This window comes from Oncorhynchus keta, chromosome 35 (genome assembly GCF_023373465.1).
Source record: "Oncorhynchus keta strain PuntledgeMale-10-30-2019 chromosome 35, Oket_V2, whole genome shotgun sequence".
Classification (NCBI taxonomy): Eukaryota; Metazoa; Chordata; class Actinopteri; order Salmoniformes; family Salmonidae; genus Oncorhynchus; species Oncorhynchus keta.
This window is the reverse complement of record NC_068455.1, coordinates 23343908-23367756: the sequence shown is the minus strand read 5'-3', so window position 1 is coordinate 23367756 and position 23849 is coordinate 23343908. Positions and strand designations below refer to the sequence as shown.

At 43.7% G+C, this 23849-nt stretch overlaps 1 protein-coding gene across 1 annotated transcript in view; it reads left to right on the top strand.

Moving 5' to 3' along the window:
* LOC118368151 (protein Daple-like) overlaps nucleotides 1–23849 on the top strand; it is a 112182-nt gene that overhangs the window by 5710 nt on the left and 82623 nt on the right. Inside the window, exons 2-3 of the mRNA XM_052495661.1 lie at nucleotides 1561–1661; nucleotides 7386–7494. Of these exons, the coding sequence (XP_052351621.1) occupies nucleotides 1561–1661; nucleotides 7386–7494 (210 nt within the window). The remainder of the gene's footprint in view (nucleotides 1–1560; nucleotides 1662–7385; nucleotides 7495–23849) is intronic.

The following is a 23849-nucleotide window of genomic DNA, read 5'->3' as shown; positions in this document are numbered from 1 at the left end:
ATGCTAGCGAGCAACTTACATTGGCTTCTTACTGCATTCACGTAACAGGCAGTCACCTCGTGGAGTGCAATGTAATCAGGTGGTTAGAATGTTGGACTAGTTAACTGTAAGGTTGCAAGATTTAATCCCCGAGCTGACAAGGTAAAAATTTGTCGCTCTGCCCCTGAACAAGGCAGTTAACCCACCGTTCCTAGGCTGTCATTGAAAATAAGAATGTGTTCTTAACTGACTTGCCTAGTTAAATAAAGGTGTAAAAATCAGTGTCCAAAAATACAGATTTCCGATTGTTATGAAAACTTGAAATCGGTCCTAATTAGTCGGCCATTCTGATTAATCGGTCTACCTCTATTGGTGACACAGAAAGGGGAGAATGCCCCTGAATCGCTTGTTCACAGCCTGTGTCGGCAGTTTTGTTGAGCAGGCGTTTCAATGCCATGACTGAGGGTATCACGTCTGCTGCAGGCGCAGCTCATGAGCTTATTTCTCAGGTCAGTTGTTCGAATGAAGCTAGCTAGTATGTTCATGTTTCAAACATGTTCTCAAATGCTGTTGAAATAGCAGCAGCGGTATGGCAACCAGCACATTCATGAGCATGCAATACTACTTTCCTCAGTACGAAATCCTTGACAACCCACTGTGCTGTCAGACTCGGCATGCTCATGGGGCTGATATCGCTGGTCCAAATGTCAGTCATGAAGCTGATAGCAGTGACGCTATTACTGTGTAACTCCGGAAGGGCAACATCTGAAAAATAGAGCACTTGGTACTGTGTACTGGTGCTCGACCAGTTGGCGAAAGCCAACGTCACCCAAGACAGTGAATGGTTGATTGTCAAGGGCAATGAATTCTATTGTCTTGGCGTTAATGGATTTTGCCTTTGAGTTGTCTTGCTGAAATTTTCTTACTCTTTCAAATGACTGCTCGACTTGTTGACTGGTCGATCCATACAGCAGACATTGTGGGCTAGGTTAGGAATGCTGTGTTGTAAGTGTAGTGCTACATTTTATGTGGTGTCACTACGTCATGAACCTACATAATATAGGTATGCACGTCAGCTTTGACATCAGTTTTGCACATCGCCGTTAAACTAGACATTGTGCCGATGTTGGTGTTTTTAGCTAATATCGTTTGATTCCTATATGCTCACCGATATATCGTGCATCCCTAGTTCAAACCCCCGAGCCAGCAAAGGAAGTAACCCCCAACAAAAACTGCTCCCCAGGCGATGATGACGTGGATGTCGATTTAAGGCAACAAACCGCACCTTGAGTTATAGAAGACACATTTGGGTTGAATGCATTCAGTTGTGCAACTGACTAGGTGTCCCCTTTCCCACCTACAGTACCTCCTGGCTCCTATAGCTACAGTTTAAATATATTTACATGCTCAGTCTTTGACAGATAGAGGGTATTGAACTTGCATTGATGGCTGTCAGAGCAGGAAATGTCTGTATTCTTGGAAACTGAAAGTACTAACATCCAGATGTGACCCATCACTTCATAGTTGAGCTGAGCTCTTAGTAATCTATCCCTGTCTTCCCTCTCTCCTCCCTCTCTGCAGGTGAAGACCTTTGGACCACTGGGCTCTGGCTCAGAGGACAAGCTCTCTATGTTTATGGATCTGGTGGATGGGGTCTTCCTGCACAAAATCATGACACACATGTGAGTGTGTGGCCTCAATCTACCTCCTTTCGTAACCACATCCTGGCATGGCTTCCCCTGGTATCTGACTGTGTTCATCCTGGCATGGCTTCCCCTGGTATCTGACTGTGTTCATCATGGCATGGCTTCCCCTGGTATCTGACTGTTCAGAAACCTTTCCCATGCCTTCATGGCTCACTGACTGGACTCTCACTCACTCTTTTACCTCCTTTCCTGCCCCTCATGAGTCAATGTGATCCTAAAGTCTCTCTTTCTTTCTTTCTCTCTGTCTGTCTCTGTGTCTGTCTGTGCCTCTCTTGCTCTAGATCAAGGGTGTTTAACTCAATTTCCCCCACTGGCCACATTTGGTCTTCAACGTGGTCCAGAAGGTTGAACTAAAAATTGGCAAAATATAGGCCCTCTATCTGTATTTGTAATTTTTTTGATGCTTCCTGACAGTCTAGTCTAGTTGGATTGTCAAGAAACTGTGATGGAAGAAAATGTGTTTTTATGAAAATGAAGCTGTTGAGAAATGATAGTGGAGTTATAATATGAATATAAGTCCATTATGGTGAAAATTAGGTACCTTTTCCATACTTGAATAAAAGTAAAGATACCTTAATAGAAAATGTCTCATGTGAAAGTTACCCAGTAAAATACTACTGGAGTCCAACTAAAAACATATTTGGTTTTAAAAATACTTTAGTATCAAATAATAATTTGAAATTCCTTATATTAAGAAAACAAGATGGAACTATTTTTTAAATTACATTTAGGATAGCCAGGGGCACACCCCAAACTTCAGACATAATTTACCAACAAAGCATTTGTGTCCGCCAGATCATATGCAGTAAGGATGACCAGGGATTTTCTCTTTAAGTGTGTGAATTAGACAATTTTCCTGTCCTGCTAAGCATTCTAAATGTAACGAGTACTTTTGGGTGTCAGGGAAAATATATGGAGTAGCAAGTATATTATTTTCCTTAGGAATGTTGTGGAGTAAAAGTGTGTAAATGGTAACCCTCCAAAAATACTTAAGTAGTACTTTAAAGTATTTTTACAACACTGATTTATTTACAGTTTATTTGTTCTTTTGTCATTTTTAGGTATATTGATTTAGTTTCTGTTTGGTTAGGACAAGGAGGCCCTCGCAGTGTCAGAACTTTTGAGCTCAGCGATGAATTGTCTGTCTACTGAAAACAACCATCTCACTGCTGGGGGAAATGTATATGAATATATTGAAGTATGTATTATTTTTCACATAATGATTATGTGATAGAGAGTCTGATCTGACACCGAAATGGCTGCTTTTCTGGCAAAACGACTGCCCAGACATTCTGACAAAATGATATGGCTCGGGCTTTCTCCAAACCCGTCACAGGTCTCAGGGTTTTGAACCACATCCTGTGCTCTGTAACATCAAAGGGTAGTTATGTATGCCTACTCTGAATTGCAGGCTGAGCCTGTGCAGTCAGTAAACATTCACACTTTGTGTAGAAACTCCCTGTAATGCTGTGACTGTGACTAGAAGCTTCATTCAACCTGTGAGAAAGTAAATCCAGAAGGTCTGACTACTGTTCTCTTGAACTATTGCATTGAACAGCTTGACAGATGTCTTGTTTCCCATTTGACGTCTTGAAGTGCAGGTGTATTTGTGTTGTTCGGTCTGCTTCCATCACATAAACCAAGTTCTTTAGTGTTGACACTTTACTTCATTGACATACTTTAAAGTAATCAAGTTCAACAGTTATATTCCAATTATGTGCTCATTTGTTTAGTTTGACTAATTCAAGTGATGGTTTCTGACATGGGCTACCACTTCTCTCTCCTCTCTATTTTAATTACTCTTTTCTTTCCCTCATTCTCTTCTCATGCCTATTGTCTGTCCCTTTGTGTTGTTCCCAGCTGTGCTAACCGGAGAGGCCCCCTCAATTATCTCAAGGCTTAAAAATCCTTATTTAACCTGTCTGCTCCCCTTCATCTACACTGATTTGAAAGGGATTTACAAGTGACATCAATAAGGGATCATAGACTGACCAGGTGAAAGCTGTCATGGAAAGAGCAGCGGGGACAAAGTGTTTAACGCTCAGTGTATAGCCTAGTTCCTCTCTGGTCTCTGGCGAACGCACACAGGTGTCGGAGCTGTTTACATTAAACCTATTCCACAGATGAGTGGAGAGCTGGAATCCTCAAGGCCAGCATTTCCAGCAGCAAAACTCACTCCACACACACACACACACACACACACACTGCCCCTCTGCCTATTCTCATTACCCACCAGACCTCATCAGACTCCATAATCAGCCACAGGGCTATTGCTATAGCCTGCCCTACTGCATGGCAACATGCAAGCTTATGGATTTCCTATGTGTACACAGACCTATGTGTGTCGATGTTCTCAGTTTTACATGTACATGAGCGTGTATACTGTATGTGGTTAAAGATCCCTCTGACTCTTCATGGGAATGTTACTCCACTACTCAAGCATGCTTTGGGCCTGTGTTCTAGTATTGCTGATATAGGATCTGCTTTACCTTCTAGATAATACATAAGATTAGATTGACAGGGGAGCACTGAACCTAGATCAGCCCTCCTACTCTGAGGGGCGTTTTGGATACAGACCTTGTGCTGCTTTCCCAGCCGCCCGGTGGGAACTGGAAATGGGCATGGGTCATGTCAGAGAAGGCTGTAAAGGTACAACTAAAGGCAAGCGGTGCACAAGTTGACCTGAATAAAAAAACTGTTCCTTGTTTTTAAACTAGAGCCCTTTCAGAGACATACTGTTCAATTTGGTTTAAATAATGCAAAAATAAAGTGTTGGAGAAGAAAGTAAAAGTGCAACATGTTCCATGTAAAATATGTGCCATTTATGAAAGCTAACGTTTCAGTTCCTTGCTCAGAACATGACAACATATGAAAGCTGGTGGTTCCTTTTAACATGAGTCTTTAATATTCCAAGGTAAGAAGTTTTAGGTTGTAGTTATTATAGGAATTATAGGACCATTTCTCTCTACCATTTGTATTTCATATACCTTTCACTATTGGATGTTCTCATAGGCACTTTAGTATTGCCAGTGTAACAGTATAGCTTCCGTCCCTCTCCTCGCTCCTACCTGGGCTCGAACCAGGAACACATCGACAACAGCCACCCTCCAAGCAGCATTACCCATGCAGAACAAGGGGAACAACTACTCCAAGTCTCAGAGCGAGTGACGCTTGAAATGCTATTAGCGCGTACCCCGTTAACTAGCTAGCCATTTCACATCGTTACCAGCCTAATCTCAGGAGTTGAAAGGCTTGAAGTCATAAACAGCAGAGCTGCTGGCAAAACGCACAAAAGTGCTGTTTGAATGAATGCTTATGAGCCTGCTGGTGCCTACCATCGCTGTCAGACTGCTCTATGAAATCATAGACTTAATTATAACATAATAACACACAGAAATACGAGCCTTAGGTCATTTAATATGGTCGAATCCGGAAACTATCATCTTGAAAACAAAACATTTATTATTTCAGTGGAATACGGAACCGTTACGTATTTTATCTAACTGGTGGCATCCATCAGTCTAGATATTCCTGTTAGATTGCACAACCTTCAATGTTATGTCATAATTACATAAAATTCTGGCAAATTAATTCGCAATGAGCCAGGCGGCCCAAACTGTTGCATATACCCTGACTCTGCGTTCATTGCACGCAAGAGAAGTTAATATTGCCTGCTAACCTGGATTTCTTTTAGCTAACTATGCAGGTTTTAAAATATATGCTTCTGTGTATTGTTTTTAAGAAAGGCATTGATGTTTATGGTTAGGTACACGTTGGAGCAACAACAGTCCTTTTTCGCGAATGCGCACTGCATCGATTATATACGGCAGGGTAGCCTAGTGGTTAGAGCGTTAGACTAGTAACCGGAAGGTTGCAAGTTGAAATCCCCCAGCTGACAAGGTACAAATCTGTAGTTCTGCCCCTGAACAGGCAGTTAACCCACTGTTCCTAGGCAGTCATTGAAAATAAGAAGTTGTTTTTAACTGACTTGCCTAGTTGGATAAAGGTAAAAAAATATATATTTAAAAGAAAATTGCAACACAGGACACGCTAGATAACTAGTAATATCATCAACCATGTGTAGTTCTAATTTGTGATTATGATTAAATTTAATGCTAGTGTCGTGTCTTTGGCTATGCTGGATTAAGTGATATGACATGCTATTCTATAAAATAATTATCACCTGATTGAGCTAATCATGTAAATGTAATTAACTAGAGGCGGGCACCACGAAATAATATTTATAGAGCTGTTATCTTCCGAATAAACTCTTAAAGACCTAGTAATATTTTACATCAATAGCAGTCCATATCAATTCTGTCATGGGACCGTCGTCCTACATCCCCTGAACCGGAAGTTATGTTGTCTTCAAGGCTTTATATAGGAAGGGAGAAAAGGGGTGTGTTTCATAGTTTACAACCTCTGTCTCTTCACGTGTGCGGGTCACTGAGTGAGTAGCCCTAACTAATGAATACCCACATCTCACATTTTAGAAGGTAAAATCACATTTCATCCCATCACAAATAATTTCATATTCAAACATTTAAATTGAACAATTCCATGTGAATCTGATAACTCTGATGTGTAGACTTTCCACTGTAGAGTTTGTCATCTTATCATTGATGAGAATGTCTCAGATGACAACCGAACTGACATCATATTCATTAAGTACCACCGCATATGTTCAATTGTTCGGATTACCAGAATATAGTTCATTTCCCCCCACCCACTCATGTTCCCAGAATCTCTGTTAACCAAGGGTTTTGCAAATGTAACCTCAGTAGGGTAGAGAGGAAAAAGGGGGGAAGAGGTATTTATGACTAAACCTACCCCCCCAGGCCAACGTCATGACACTAGCTAACAATTTACCTTGGCTTCTTACTGCATTCGTGTAACAGGCGGGCTCCTCGTGAGGCAGGTGGTTAGAGAGTTGGACTAGTTAACCGTAAGGTTGCAAGATTGAATCCCTGAGCTGACAAGGTAAGAATCTGCCGTTCTGCCCCTGAACAAGGCAGTTAACCCAACATTCGTAGGCCATCATTGAAAAATAAGAACGTGTTCTTAACTGACTTGCTTAGTTAAATAAAGATTAAATGAAGGTGTCAATTTCTTTTTTTTTAAATCGGCGAAATCGGCATCCAAAATTACTGATTTCCGATTATGAAACCTTGAAATCGGACCTAATTAATCAGCCATTAAGATTTAATCGGTCGACCTCTGACCTCTACTCACTACCCTCTGGAGAGCCTTACGGTTGTGGGCAGAGCAGTTGCCGTACCAGACGGTGATACTGCCCGACAGGATGCTCTCGATTGTGCAGCTGTAAAAGTTTTTGTGCTTTTGGAGACAAGCCGAATTTCTTCACCCTCCTGAGTTTGAAGAGGTGCTGCTGCGCCTTCTTCACCACGCTGTCTGTGTGGGTGGACCAATTCAGTTTGTCCTTGATGTCTACGCCGAGGAACTTAACTTATTACCCTCTCCACTATTGTCTTGTCGATGTGGATAGGGGGGTGCTCCCTCTGCTGTTTCCTGAAGTCCACGATCATCTCGTTTTGTTGACGTTGGGTGTGAGGTTATTTTCCTGACACCACACTCCGAGGGCCAAAATAATATTCAGTGAAGGAAAATCCTGTAGTTTGTTTTTTGTTTTTGTGTTTAAAAAAGTTATGAGGTTGTCATGTAATTTCTTGTCTCATCCAGAGACCCCAGCCCCACCAACCAGAGAGTGAATAAGAATGTGAACAATGATGTGAACCTACGAATCCAGAACCTCAACATTGTAATCAGGCACGTCAAGAACTACTACCAGGTGAGCCCAGTTCTCTCTCTCCACTTCCCTCCCACTCAGCCCACGCACCTTTCCTTTTTTCCTGATCACTTTGAATGGTGCTCACCATATCAAACTGAAAGTATAGCTGCTTACTCACTCACTTACACCTTGTCCACGGGTAGAGTCAGGAGGTGTGTGTGGTCTTGGTGATCAGACAGCGGTGTGTGTGTGCGTCCTGATCATGGGGATTAGGCCTGGCTACTGAGGTGTGGTAGTTTTCCCTGGAGGAATCGCTTACTCTCCTTTTTGTTTTTGTCTGCTGTCCTTCCAGTGATATCTCGATTCTCAAACAACTACTAAAATCAATGTGTTTTCATGACTGAAAATGTTGCAATATTTGTGGCGGGTAGGTCCGTCATTAATGAAGATTAGCCTACATCAAATCTTTGCATAACTGAAAACAATGGTAGTCTGTTTTACTCATGACCTGTAATTAAAGTAATCTTGAAAAAGTGAAAGTGTGAGGAAAAGCCTTCTCTCTCCATCTTCAGATGGAGAAGACAAGTAGTTTCATTATGAATCATGATTGCTAGTCTTCCCGAGGAAAGGCTTACACTTTCTGTCCACTGTAATTAAGTGGGTGAAATCCACTACACACACACACACACACACACACACACACACACACACACACACACACACACACACAGTGAGGCAGAGAAGAGGGACCCATTTGGTTCTTGGTTGACCTCTTTCAACAGCATTCCTCCTTTTGTCTCCTCGGTTTCCCAACTACACTGAACAAAAATATTAGTTAATTTAAGGTAACCAGTCAATTTAAATAAATTCATTAGGCCATAATCTATAGATTTCACATGACTGGTAATACAGATATGCATCTTTTGGTGACAGATAACTTTTAAAAAAGTAGGACGTGGACCAGAAAAGTAGTCCTAATCTGGTATGAACACTATTTTCCTCAAGCAGTGCGACACATCTCCTTCGCATAGAGTAGATCAAGCTGTTGATTGTGGTCTGTGGAATGTTGTCCAGACCTTCAATGGCTGAGCCAAGCTGATGGATATTGGCCGGAACTGGAACACACTGTCATACACGTCGCTCCAGAGCATCCCACACATGATGTGGATTTCCAGGGCTGAACAGGTTGTGAGGCCAGTTGGGACGTACTGCTAATAATATTGATAGAGAAAGTAAGATTAAGTTCTCTGGCAACAGCTTTGATGGACATTCCTCCAGTCAGCATGCCAATTGCACGCTCCCTCACTTGACACATCTGTGGCAATGTGTTGTGACAAAACTGTACATTTTAGTGGCCTTTTATTGTCCCCAGCACAAGTTGCACCTATGTAAGGATCATGCCATTTGAATCAGCTTTTGATATGCCACACCTATCAGGTGGATGGAATATCTTGGCAAAGGAGACGTACTCACTAACAGGGATGTAAACAAAGTTGTGCACATAGGTTGTTGTGCATATGGAACATTTTGGGGATCAAAACAAATGTCACATTATTTAGTATAGAGTACCAGTCAAGTTTGGACTCACCTACTCATTCCATATTTTTTTTTTCTTTTTTTCTTTTGACTATTTTCTACATTGTAGAATAATAGTGAAGACATCAAAACTATGACATAACACACATGGAATCATGTAGTAACCCAAAAAAGTTTAATCAAACTATTTTATATTTGAGTTTCTTCAAGGTAGCCACCCTTTGCCTTGATGACAGCTTTGCACACTCTTGGTATAAGTTACTCCAGTCCTGTACTGGCTGACGCCGTCCCTGATACACAAACGCCTAATCTCCCCTCATTCAGGTGGGTGAGGACAAGGTTCTTGTTTTAACACCCATCACAGCCTCGTCTGTGAGTGTGCTCGTGATGCATCTCTCCATAAGTTTCAGATGACTGATCTTAAATTGGTCCCAGTGGTGTCCTGTCCTCTACTCTGCCTGATCTGCTTTCACACAAACTCTGTCAACTCCCTTTTGTTGATACATTTCCACTGAGGATTTACCCCAGTGTTTTACCCTAAAGGCTCAGACTTTTCTAGGTGGTTCAGCACCCATGTTTCACTGCACCATGACTTTGGTGGACCTGCTCTGACTTGGAGCCAAGGCAATATAAGTAAATGCCAGCTGTGCAAAAGTGATGTTACCTGTTTTTGTGTTTACGCAGGTAGATAAGGCAGAGTAGAGGACAGGACACAGCTCCAAGTGAACAGAAACAACCTAATTGAACTTTTAACCTCAGGTTCCCATCATACGTCACACAGATCTGATTGTGCTTTACCATGATTCTATATTGACCCTGACATTGATTTATCTATGGCAATCAGCATACTACATAGAAAATTACCATTGAATGATCATGCAGCTCTCTGGTTGCAGGCCGCTCTTCTTCCATCCCCCCCGTTTATCACCTTAGGGTGCCTGTGTTAGTTCAGTGAGGTCTGGACAATGATCTGACCACACAAGCGCATGCCCAGAAGGCCTGGGTAGATAAGAAATGGTCACTGTAGAATGGCCTTTTGTATGTGTGCCACCGTCTGAGAGAAACGGTTAGTGGCTGTAACAGGCAGGGTTACAGTTACTAAGTAAAGTAATATAATGGCTGAGTCCCATATGGCACCCTATTCCCCTATAGTGCACTACTTTTGACCAGAGCCCTATGTAGGGAACAGTGTGCTATTTGGGATGCAGGTTAGATCACTCCTCAGTTGTGAAGGATATTGGTAGGAGGGCAGTATAATGACTAATCTCTCAACAACCTATCACTTCTCTATTGAGGTTGTTTGTTAACCAGAAGTCCAAGGCACCAATCTTGTGTGTGTGCAGGTATGTGTGCATGTGTATTAGTCACATAGGACATTTATTTGATAATGGGCCTAGTTTGAGTTAAACCGAAAACTGTTTCACAGCTTTACCTAACACAGCTTCCGTCTGACATGCTTATAGAAAGCATGGCCTAGAAGGCAGTGTTACATTCCCTCACACCAACCCCTAACTATACACTACAAGTGGTGGTGACCTGGCAACTTGACCAAAAAGTAGTATCGTTCCCTTTCATCTAGAATCCTATGCTGTTTTAAATGCTTTAAGCTATGCACCGTAAGGATTGATAATACGCTTAAAACACCAGTTTACAAGTTAAAAGTCCAGCTGTGTGTGTGTGTAGAATGAATGTGACCGTGACCGTATTTGTGCATGTGGCAAGGGGTGGGGTCCTCCTTGTGGCATCCCATCCAGGATTAACAATAACTACCACATCTAATACAGCATAGCCTAGATTTAGGTCTAAACCTAACGTCTGTCTCACATTTCCTTGCTTAAGCCACCCAGACTGGGCTGTTGGTGCCTCAATTCCATCCAGAAATGGGAGACAGGCATGTGAAGATATTATGATGACTTGCTCTCATCCCATTGAGCCCTATATACAGTACACACTGTAGGTCAGACAGCAGGCAGGGCCCCTATTCACTCACAGGGATCATCTGTGTCTGTCACCCTGACTCACCCCTTCTATTCTCTCCGCAAATTAGATTAGCTCTCAAATTACACTCTGTGCTGCACCATAAAGTGTCCTACCAGAACGCAGACAATGGGAACACGGCGGGGGGGGGGGGCAGCATTTTTTGGTTCCCTCATACTCACCCCAGCTATTGTCTGGAGAGTCAGGCAGTGCCCCCTCACTGTAACATGACTCCATAATTTGACGTATCAAATCAAACTGTCACATGCGCAACAAGTGTAGAGCTTACCGTTAAATTCTTACAAGCCCTTAACCAACAGCTCAGTTCAAGAAGAATTAAAATATTTACCTAATAAAATAAATGATAAAAAGTAACGAGGCTATATACAGGGGGTACCGAATCAGTGTGCGGGGTATTTGATTAGTATCCCCATTAGCTGTTGCAAAAGCAGCAGCTACTCTTCCTGGGGTCCACACAAAACATAATACAGAACATCAATAGATAAGAGCCGCTAAAAGACAGATAGATTTTTTAAAAATTAAGGCACATGTTGTCTACATCAATGCATACACAAACTATCTAGGTCAAGCAGGGGAGAGGCGTTGTGCTGCGAGGTGTTGCTTTGTCTGTTTTTTGAAACCAGGTTTGCTGTTAATTTGAGAAATTAGATGGACGGATATTCCATGCAATAAGGGCTCTATATAATACTGTACACTTTCTTGAATTTGGTCTGGATTTGGGGACTGAAAAGATGGTTGGATAAGTCTTTGTAAGTTGACTATGCAAACAATTTGGGATCTAACAGTTTCTTATAAAAAGTAGTGATGCAGTCAGTCTCATCAACTCTTAGCAAAGAGAGACTGGCATGCATAGTATTTATATCAGCCCTCTGATTACAATTAAGGAAAAAACGTGCCGCTCTGTTCTGGGCCAGCTGCAGCTTAATTAAGTCTTTCCTTGCAGTACTGGACCACAAGACTGGACAATATCAAGATTATACAAAACTAGAGCCTGCAGAACTTGCTTTTTGCAGTGTGGGTGTCAAAAAAAGCAGAGCATCTCTTCATTACGGCCAGACCTCTCCCCATCTTTATAACCATTGAATCTATATATGTTTGACCATCGAAAGTAATGCTAAGTAATTTAGTCTCCTGAACTTGTTCAACAGCCACACCATTCATTACCAAATTCAGCTGAGGTCTAGAACTTAAGGAATGATTTGTACCAAATAAACTCAGCAATAAAAGAAACTGACCTTTTTCAGGACCCTGTCTTTCAAAGATATTTCGTAAAAATTCAATTAACTTCACAGATCTTCATTGTAAAGGGTTTATACATCGTTTCCCATTCTTGTTCAAATGAACCATAAACAATTAATGAACATACACCTGTGGAATGGTCGTTAAGACACTAACAGCTTACAGGCAATTAAGGTCACAGTTATGAAAACTTAGGACACTAAAGAGGTCTTTCTACTGACTGAAAAACACCAAAAGAAAGATGCCCAGGGTCCCTGCTGATCTGCGTGAATGTGCCTGAGGCATGAGGACTGCAGATGTGGCCAGGGCAATAAATTGCTATGTCCGTACTGTGAGACGCCCAAGAGAGCGCTATGGGGAGACAGAACGGACAGCTGATCGTCCTCGCAGTGGCAGACTATGTGTAACACCACCTGCACAGGATCGGTACATCCGAACATCACACCTGTGGTACAGATACAGGATGGCAACAACAACTGGCCGAGTAACACCAGGAATACACAATACTTCCATCAGTGCTCAAACTGTCTGCAAAAGGCTGAGAGAGGCTGGACGGAGGGCTTGTAGGCCTGTTGTAAGGCAGGTCCTCACCAGACATCACCGGCAACAACATCGCCTATGGGCACAAACCCACCTTTGCAGGCTCTTCACTGACGAGGCACGGTTTGTCTCACAAGTGGTGATGGACAGATTTGCATTTATCGTCGAGGGAATGAGTGTTACACCGAGGCCTGTACTCTGGAGCGGGATCGATTTGGAGGTGGAGGGTCCGTCATGGTCTGGGGCGGTGTGCCACAGTATTATCGGACTGAGCTTGTTGTCATTGCAGGCAATCTCAACACTGTGCGTTACAGGGAAGACATCCTCCTGCCTCATGTGGTACCCTTCCTGCAGGCTCATCCTAACATGACCCTCCAGCATGACAATGCCACCAGCCATACTGCTCGTTCTGTGCGTGATTTCCTGCAAGACAGGAATGTCAATTTTGCCATGGCCACCGAAGAGCCCGGATCTCAATCCCATTGAGCACGTCTGGGACCTGTTGGATCTGGGACCTGTTGGATCAGATTAGCATCACTGTAGTGCTATTCACTCAACTGTACGACTTGATTAGTTCAGTGTTAGCTAGCTACATAGCTGTCTTTGTTTCCAAGATAATTGTGTAGTTTAGTGTGTGTAGCCTTGGAGTGATTATCTTAATTCACTGAGGTTCGCTAGCCAGCTATTTGTCGTCCTTAACGTAGGAGACTCTGCTAGCTAGCCAACAGCTAACAGCTAACAGCTAGCCAACGTCACCACACGTTTACTGATTCGAATTCAATCACCGGTCAGGGAGTATCACATTTTCATTTCATTACAGTACAACGGTTTGATTTGTTTGATCGTAGCTAGCTACATAGCTAGCTACATAGCCGTCTTTGTTTCAAAGATAATTGTGTAGTCTAGACCGATTTCCTAGGTTAGCTAGCCAGCTATTGTCGTTCTTTTAACTCAACGTAACGTAAACAACACTGCTAGCTAGCCAGCTAGCCCCCGAATAGCAGCACTGTAGAAATTATTACACTCAACGGAACGACTTGATTAGTGTAGTGCCAACAACGCAGCTACTGCCAGCTAGCCTACTTTAGCAGTACTGTATCATTTTAATCATTTTAGTCAATAAGATTCTTGCTACGTAAGCTTAACTTTCTGAACATTCGAGACGTGTAGTCCACTTGTCATTCCAATTTCCTTGCATTAGCGTAGCCTTTTCTGTAGCCTGTCAACTATGTGTCTGTCTATCCCTGTTCTCTCCTCTCTGCACAGACCATACAAACGCTCCACACCGCGTGGCCGCGACCACCCTAATCTGGTGGTCCCAGCGCGTACGACCCACGTGGAGTTCCAGGTCTCCGGTAGCCTCTGGAACTGCCGATCTGCGGCCAACAAGGCAGAGTTCATCTCAGCCTATGCCTCCCTCCAGTCCCTTGACTTCTTGGCACTGACGGAAACATGGATCACCACAGATAACACTGCTACTCCTACTGCTCTCTCCTCGTCCGCCCACGTGTTCTCGCACACCCGAGAGCTTCTGGTCAGCGGGGTGGTGGCACCGGGATCCTCATCTCTCCCAAGTGGTCTTTCTCTCTTTCTCCCCTTACCCATCTGTCTATTGCCTCCTTTGAATTCCATGCTGTCACAGTTACCAGCCCTTTCAAGCTTAACATCCTTATCATTTATCGCCCTCCAGGTTCCCTCGGAGAGTTCATCAATGAGCTTGATGCCTTGATAAGCTCCTTTCCTGAGGACGGCTCACCTCTCACAGTTCTGGGCGACTTTAACCTCCCCACGTCTACCTTTGACTCATTCCTCTCTGCCTCCTTCTTTCCACTCCTCTCATCTTTTGACCTCACCCTCTCACCTTCCCCCTACTCACAAGGCAGGCAATACGCTTGACCTCATCTTTACTAGATGCTGTTCTTCCACTAACCTCATTGCAACTCCCCTCCAAGTCTCCGACCACTACCTTGTATCCTTTTCCCTCTCGCTCTCATCCAACACTTCCCACACTGCCCCTACTCGGATGGTATCGCGCCGTCCCAACCTTCGCTCTCTCTCCCCCGCTACTCTCTCCTCTTCCATCCTATCATCTCTTCCCTCTGCTCAAACTTTCTCCAACCTATCTCCTGATTCTGCCTCCTCAACCCTCCTCTCCTCCCTTACTGCATCCTTTGACTCTCTATGTCCCCTATCCTCCAGGCCGGCTCGGTCCTCCCCTCCCGCTCCGTGGCTCGACGACTCCTTGCGAGCTCACAGAACAGGGCTCCGGGCAGCCGAGCGGAAATGGAGGAAAACTTCGCCTCCCTGCGGACCTGGCATCCTTTCACTCCCTCCTCTCTACATTTTCCTCCTCTGTCTCTGCTGCTAAAGCCACTTTCTACCATTCTAAATTCCAAGCATCTGCCTCTAACCCTAGGAAGCTCTTTGCCACCTTCTCCTCCCTCCTGAACCCCCCTCCTCCCTCTCTGCAGATGACTTCGTCAACCATTTTGAAAAGAAGGTCGATGACATCCGATCCTCGTTTGCTAAGTCAAACGACACCGCTGGTTCTGCTCACACTGCCCTACCCTATGCTCTGACCTCTTTCTCCCCTCTCTCTCCAGATGAAATCTCGCGTCTTGTGACGGCCGGCCGCCCAACAACCTGCCCGCTTGACCCTATCCCCTCCTCTCTTCTCCAGACCATTTCCGGAGACCTTCTCCCTTACCTCACCTCGCTCATCAACTCATCCCTGACCGCTGGCTACGTCCCTCCCGTCTTCAAGAGAGCGAGAGTTGCACCCCTTCTGAAAAAACCTACACTCGATCCCTCCGATGTCAACAACTACAGACCAGTATCCCTTCTCTCTTTCTCTCCAAAACTCTTGAGCGTGCCGTCCTTGGCCAGCTCTACCGCTATCTCTCTCAGAATGACCTTCTTGATCCAAATCAGTCAGGTTTCAAGACTAGTCATTCAACTGAGACTGCTCTTCTCTGTATCACGGAGGCGCTCCGCACTGCTAAAGCTAACTCTCTCTCCTCTGCTCTCATCCTTCTAGACCTATCGGCTGCCTTCGATACTGTGAACCATCAGATCCTCCTCTCCACCCTCTCCGAGTTGGGCATCTCCGGCGCGGCCCACGCTTGGATTGCGTCCTACCTGACAGGTCGCTCCTACCAGGTGGCGTGGCGAGAATCTGTCTCCTCACCACGCGCTCTCACCACTGGTGTCCCCCAGGGCTCTGTTCTAGGCCCTCTCTTATTCTCGCTATACACCAAGTCACTTGGCTCTGTCATAACCTCACATGGTCTCTCCTATCATTGCTATGCAGACGACACACAATTAATCTTCTCCTTTCCCCCTTCTGATGACCAGGTGGCGAATCGCATCTCTGCATGTCTGGCAGACATATCAGTGTGGATGACGGATCACCACCTCAAGCTGAACCTCAGCAAGACGGAGCTCCTCTTCCTCCCGGGGAAGGACTGCCCGTTCCATGATCTCGCCATCACGGTTGACAACTCCATTGTGTCCTCCTCCCAGAGCGCTAAGAACCTTGGCGTGATCCTGGACAACACCCTGACGTTCTCAACTAACATCAAGGCGGTGTCCCGTTCCTGTAGGTTCATGCTCTACAACATCCGCAGAGTCGACCCTGCCTCACACAGGAAGCGCCGCAGGTCCTAATCCAGGCACTTGTCATCTCCCGTCTTGATTACTGCAACTCGCTGTTGGCTGGGCTCCCTGCCTGTGCCATTAAACCCCTACAACTCATCCAGAACGCCGCAGCCCGTCTGGTGTTCAACCTTCCCAAGTTCTCTCACGTCACCCCGCTCCTCCGCTCTCTCCACTGGCTTCCAGTTGAAGCTCGCATCCGCTACAAGACCATGGTGCTCGCCTACGGAGCTGTGAGGGGAACGGCACCTCAGTACCTCCAGGCTCTGATCAGGCCCTACACCCAAACAAGGGCACTGCGTTCATCCACCTCTGGCCTGCTCGCCTCCCTACCACTGAGGAAGTACAGTTCCCGCTCAGCCCAGTCAAAACTGTTCGCTGCTCTGGCCCCCAATGGTGGAACAAACTCCCTCACGACGCCAGGACAGCGGAGTCAATCACCACCTTCCGGAGACACCTGAAACCCCACCTCTTCAATGAATACCTAGGATAGGGTAAGTAAGGGTAAGTAATCCTTCTCCCCCAACAAGATTTAGATGCAAGTGGCTGTTCCACTGGTTGTCATAAGGTGTTTGCACCAATTTGTAAGTCGCTCTGGATAAGAGCGTCTGCTAAATGACTTAAATGTAAATGTAAATGTGGGTGAGGGCTAGGGCCATTCCCCCCAGAAATGTCAGGGAACTTGCAGGTGCCTTGGTGGAAGAGTGGGGTAACATCTCACAGCAAGAACTGGCAAATCTGGTGCAGTCAATGAGGAGATGTACTGCAGTACTTAATGCAGCTTGTGGCCACACTATATACTTACTGACTTTTGATTTTGACCCCCCCCCCCTTTGTTCAGGGACACATTATTCAATGTCTGTTAGTCACATGTCTGTGGAACTTGTTCAGTTTTTCTCAGTTGTTGGATCTTATGTTCATACAAATACTTACACATGTTGAGTTTTCTGAAAATAAACGCAGTTGACAGTGAGGACATTTTTTTCCTGAGTTTATATATCCCCTGTGCTGTGTGTAGGTTGGTGTATATGTTATGCTCATATCAACATGCAAATGGACCTACATATGGCACAGGCATTCATTCATCTTATGAAAACAGCCTAGCCAGCAAATGCAGTAGGCAGATGGGTTTTTGTCTTGTCTGGCTGTAGCTCGGTGCAGTATGGAGTGTGTTGCTCTGCATTGCAGCTGGGTTTGGGGCAGAGGGAGGGGCATCCCTGAGCTGGCCTCCTGGCTCTACACTACCTTCCTCTCTCCTTTTTTGCAGGTGCCCAACTGGCTTGCTTTCCCGGTTCCCAGCTCAGTTTCTCAACCTGCTCACTGTTAGCAAAACATCTGTAAAGCTCTAGAGACCAGGACAAGAGCCACTAGATTTTCTTCTACCTAACACACCCCTCTTCCCTTCTTCTTGCTCGCTTACCTCCTGAAGCCTGAATGTCTCCTCACCCCGAGTACAGGAAACCGCCCTCCTGAGACTGCTGCCATGGGAAACACAAAAACAAGGCCTTGGAGTTAGATTACGAGTCCTAGTGTTTAATTGACCGTTCTGACGTTTGTCTGTGAGAGGGAGAGTGCCTGACCGGGTCACACAGGGTGTAAATCAGGGTCACACAGGGTGTTTCTTGGTAGTCTTAAACAAATCTTAAACAAAATGTTTTTTTTAGCTAACTTAGTTTAAGAGCACAACCTCTTAATGACACCACATTCATGCCAACAGGAGTAACTAATTTAGCCTTCCATTGTGTAGACAAGGACACTCAAAACCCTACAGTATTTAAATTGTAGTAAATTTGACTAAATTGAACCAAGTATAATTATACTTGTAAATATTTAAAAAAAATTGTATTATTATCCAAAATGTGACCAGAGGACAATATTCAGGAAGTATTTCAAAACCCACACAAATTAGACTTGGTGACAATGATACTTACGTCTTTAACCTGTCTAGGACTGGCTAGCGGAACCCCCCCGGAACAGCCAGTGAAAGTGCAGGGCGCCAAATTCAAAACAACAAAAACATCATAATTAAAATTCCTCAAGCATACAAGTATTTTACACAATTTTAAAGATAACATTCTTGTTAATCCAGCCACATTGTCTGATTTCAAAAAGGATTTACAGTGAAAGCACCACAAACAATTTAGGTCACCACCAAGCCACAGAAAACAGTCATTTTTTCCAGCCAAAGAGAGGAGTCACAAAAAGCAGAAAGAAAATTGATCACTAACCTTTGATCTTCATCAGATGACACTCATAGGACTTTGTTACACAATACATGTATGTTTGATAAATATCCTATTTATATAAAAAGTATCTGAGTTTACATTGGCGCGTTATGTTCAGTAGTTTTAAAACATGTGGTGATATTGCAGAGAGCCACATCAATTTACAGAAATACTCATAATAAACATTGATAAAGATACGACTATTATACATGGAACTTTAGATAAACTTCTCCTTAAGGCAACAGCTGTGTCATATTTTTTAAAAACTTTACGGAGAAAGCAAACCATGCAATAATCTTGAGAACAGCCTTTAGACAACAAAGCAGCCAAAAAGATACCTGCCATATTGGGTAGTCAACATTACTCAGAAATAGCATTTTAAATATTCACTTACCTTTGATCTTCATCAGAATGCACTCACAGGAATCCCAGTTCCACCATAAATGTTTGATTTGTTGGATAATATCCATCAGTTATGTCCAAATATCTTCTTTTGTTAGAGCGCTTGGTAAACAAATCCAAAAGCGTGTTCAGGTCACGCTGAACGTCGGACGAAAAGTTTAAAAAGTTACATTATAGCCCGTAGGAACATGCCAAACTAAGTATGGAATCAATCTTTAGGATGTTAACATAAAACTTCATTAATGTTCCAACCGGACAATTCCTTGGTCTGTACAAATTAAGTGGAATGTAGGTAGCTACCTTTCACGTGAGCGCGCCATACCGAGGCTGTGGCACTCTGCCAGACCACTCACTCAAAGAGCCTTTATGAGCCCCTCCTTTAGAGTAGAATCCTCAAAACAGGTTCTAAATACTGTTGACATCAAGTGGAAGCCGTGGGAAGTGAATCTTCAATGGGGGCTGAGTTGAAAAACTACAAACCTTAGATTTCCCACTTCCTGGTTGGATTTTTTTTCTCAGGTTTTTACCTTGAGTTCTGTTATACAGACATCATTCAAACAGTGTTAGAAACTTCAGAGTGTTCTCTATCCAAATGTACTAATTATATGCATATTCTAGCTTTTACGGCTGAGTAGAAGGCAGCTTAAGTTGGGCACATTTTTCATCCAAGCTACCCAATACTGCCCCCTACCCCAAAGAAGTTAACATAAAAATGCTAATTATTCAGACTTAAAAAAAAAAATACAGATGAGGCCTGACAAAATGTTGAAATAGTAGCCTACTTTTGACAACAATTCAGTGAATATAACACGTATTAGAGACCGAGAGAAGATACAAAATTGTTCAGCGACAAAAGATTTGTAGGACATTCATATTTCACACTGTCACTTTAGTGTTTGCATTCAGCCTACAACATGTCATGGAACTTCTGGAAGCTCGGCCCCATCCTGCAAAGTGGCACAGCACACGTAGATTACCCAAAGCAGGTTTCTACACATCTCCCACTCTTTGCCCTGCATCCACTCAGGATGCACACCACACACCCTCTTGTGCCCTTCAAACTTCACCTGCTTTCCTATGAGTTACAACTCCGTCTCACACCCTGGTGTCACTCTTGGTTCTCCTCTTCCTGCCAATGTAGTCATATGACAAAGTGAATTGTCACAAACTGGCTTGAAAAACGGAATAACAAAAAAATATTTAATAACTGAAGTGACCTATAAACAATGGTGAATGTAGTGTAAGTGAGTGTTTACACACACAGATGTGATAATGAGGGGTGTTGAAAGGTGCCCAAGCGAAAAAAGAAAAAAAAAATGCCACAATCAAAATCAGTGTGTCTGCATGGAGAGAGTCACCTCAATGAATGGGGAAGAGGTGTATTTATCCCAGGACACACCTGGGCCCAGGTGTGTCCCATTTCGCTGATGACCCTCCCTGCTCTGCCCACCGACATTCTAATAAGGAAAACAAGAGCAAAGAGAGAGAATATGGCAGACAGAGTGGGAGGGTCTTCACAGAATGCACAAGCTGCATTCTGTGCTGTAACTGGTTGGTTTTAAAGACAGTTATGTCTCTGTGTGAAACTGATGAATGAGGTTCTTGGGTCGTGTGGGAGAATCTCGATTGCATCCTCCTTGCTTCCTATCTCCTCGCCTCCTCCCCAAAACCCATTGGAGAAGGTGGTCAGGGGAGAGACCTCTGGCTTTCTCATCCAATGGGTTTTAAGGAGAGGATGCGAGAAGTATGCATTTGAGATTTTTTCCCATTGTTTCCAAGACTGTAATCCAAGTAATTTATGGTGACCTCTAATGATGCTCCATCATCAGTCTGGGAGACACGGAGAACCCTCTCTAGATAGTTATGAGGCTCATGTCTGATCCGACATGTATAAAGAACCCCAGGTCTGACATGCTGACTACACGGGCCATGATCATGCGTACCCCATTGCTCGCATATGGATTTTGTCTATCCACACTAGATCGATCATGACACACAGGTTAAAATTTCGAAAGCAACTATATTAATTTAGGGGAAGGTGGAAACACAGACACTCATAGAAATGTAACTAACTAGCTAGTTTGTCCTGGGTAGTTATTTTACCTACCATGCATGTGGTCATATTTTTATCTGGTTCTTTGTCAAATATTCATGTGACACTGTTACATACAATGATATTCCATGACATTTCAAATGATCAATTGAGTAATGTTGGCCAATCAAAGCGGCTGAATGTGTATCAAGTGGAGTGAGAGTTCACTAATGCAATGCAAGATGGAATAAAATGACGGATTTAAATATTTAAAAGGAAGAATTGGCTACAACTAAATGGGGTTGGGGAGAAAGCACAGCATGTGGCCTCAAAGACTAGCTAGCTTCTCTAGGCTACTCCAGTCAACACTGTTATGACTGTGGCTGAGTTCTCCCTCCATCTGATCACACAGATGAGAGCTGCAGCAATAGAGTACCAGCCTCTCCCTTGCACAGCTGTGATCAGGTTAAAAACGTATGTTTTTAAAAAGCCACATGTATGTTGAATATCCGGATATCCTACAAAAATTTGAATAGTGAAATTATTTCAAACTCCCTTCCCTAGTTATTTGTAGAATTTTGACCCGGAGTCATACAAAATCGAGTGTTTTCTCTACTCAGATGATTAATCCACAAATAAAAAGGGAAACCTAGTTAATTAAAAACGGTCTTTTAAGAAATGGCTCCTTGTTTATCTTTCAAACATCCACATGGATTTGTATTTTACATATCCAATGAGGCTTGAACTTGAAGCGCGTGGAGTCTCAAATAGAACCAAATTCTGTTTTAGGTCTTGGCTACGCAGACGCTACTTCACACACATGAGCGAAATTGTACTTATGTGTGCTTTTATTTTGCAATGCTCGCGCACGCAACATGGCTGGTGGGGTTTGCATGTGAGACACGTGAAGAACACCCTCTAGTCTAGATTCAGCCAGTCCACATCCTGACTGAGTGAGTTATTGTCCAAGTTATTTCAGGCCACAGGCAGCCAGTGTGTTTTTGATTGTATGGCTGGGTGGGCGGTCTTGTGTGGTATCTCAGTGATCTCACTCTTTGTCTTTGCTCCAGATTGCTAAGTGGGCGACGTCTGTCTGCGTGGCTCCACAGTTTAATTGCCATATGGGACGGTTCTGCCATGTCTGTTATTTAACTGTCTTGGAGAGGCATCTGTTTTACTTTAGCACAACATTTGCTGCCAACATGTCCTCTGTGACATTGGTTCCAAACATTAGACTGATGTTAGGGAAATTGGAAGAAGGCTTAGCACATTAGTACGGTCTTCCACACATCCTGTGGAAATGTGACTGCTTCCTGTGTTCATAGATCTTCAAATGGGTCTTCTGCCACAAGGCAATAGAAGCAGTGATCCAGGCATGAATATCAGCAGCCTGGCTGCCACAAGGCTGTAGGAACATGGGTGTGTGGGAGAGCCCTGCTTGTACCCTCAGAGGGGCTTGGTCATCATGCCACCCTATTCCTGTTAGCTTTAGTCTCACCCTCATCCCATACTCATCCCATCTCATACTCATCATTGATGCCCTCAATCTCACATAAATTAGCAATGAACCTACCAGGTACAACTCCAAATCCGTAAACACAGTGTCATGACGTTGCCCTCTTTGGGTACAGCAAGCCCCATCCCCCTCTCCCTGCCTCCTTCAACTAGGCTGCTGTGGTCAGAGAGAGGCTGTAAATTCCTGAGGAGAAGACCTGCCTCATGGCCACACAGTATAAGAGACAGAGTGAATTTTCATAGAGAACAAAGGAATTTATTCCACCTCACATAACTTGCGGTCCGAACAAATTTCATGTTCCGGAGAAAGTATAAAAGATCGGTGAAGCATCCAGCTACGAACTGGACCGTTTGTTACAACTTGGGGAAGCTCATGGGAGACGGTGTGGCCACATTACCATAACGCTGTTTATATAATAGCCTCAGATATGAGGTTTACATCTAATTGTTGTATAAGATGAATGAGTGAGTATGATACTGTTTACACAATTCTACAATGCGATTTTGGACTGTTTAATGAAGGAAATTCCAATTCCCTTTTGAGTTTAACTAAATCAGAGCATCCTGGGACAGCCCCTTTTCTGCAATTCCGAATAAAACCCAACTGCCGGTTTAGCCCACTAGGGCACATTTCCCTATCATTTCTTGTAACCATATTTACCTTGTTTATTTGTTTATTGCATTTCTGTGAATTACTTAGTTAGTAGTAAATAAATCATTTAAGACAATTGATGTATGGATGACTGGGTTTGTGCAGATGACCAACAATTTACCACGTTTGGAATGAGACTAACGTGAGGTAAAGTAAATAATTAATTAATCAGAAAACTAAGGATCAGATATGAAAATATCTGAAAAGTTATTTTAGGAAATGATAACTTTGTAATCTGAATATTTTCCTTGGTGCCCCGACTTCCTAGTTAATTACGGTTACATGATTAATCAGTTTGATCACGTAATACTAATTACAGAGAATCTTTGATAAAAACTAAGTCTTCAATTTAATGATTGTAAAGACACGACAACGGGCACCCTCATAGATGTCATCCTAACTAACTCGCCTTCCAAATACACCTCTGCTGTTTTCAATCAAGATCTCAGTGATCATTGCCTGCACCCGTAATGGGTCTGCGACCAAACGACCACTCCTCATCACTGTCAAACACTACCGAAAACACTTCTGCGAGCAGGCCTTTCTAATCGACCTGGCCGGGGTATCCTGGAATGACATTGACCTCATCCCGTCAGTAGATGATGCCTGGCTATTCCATCTT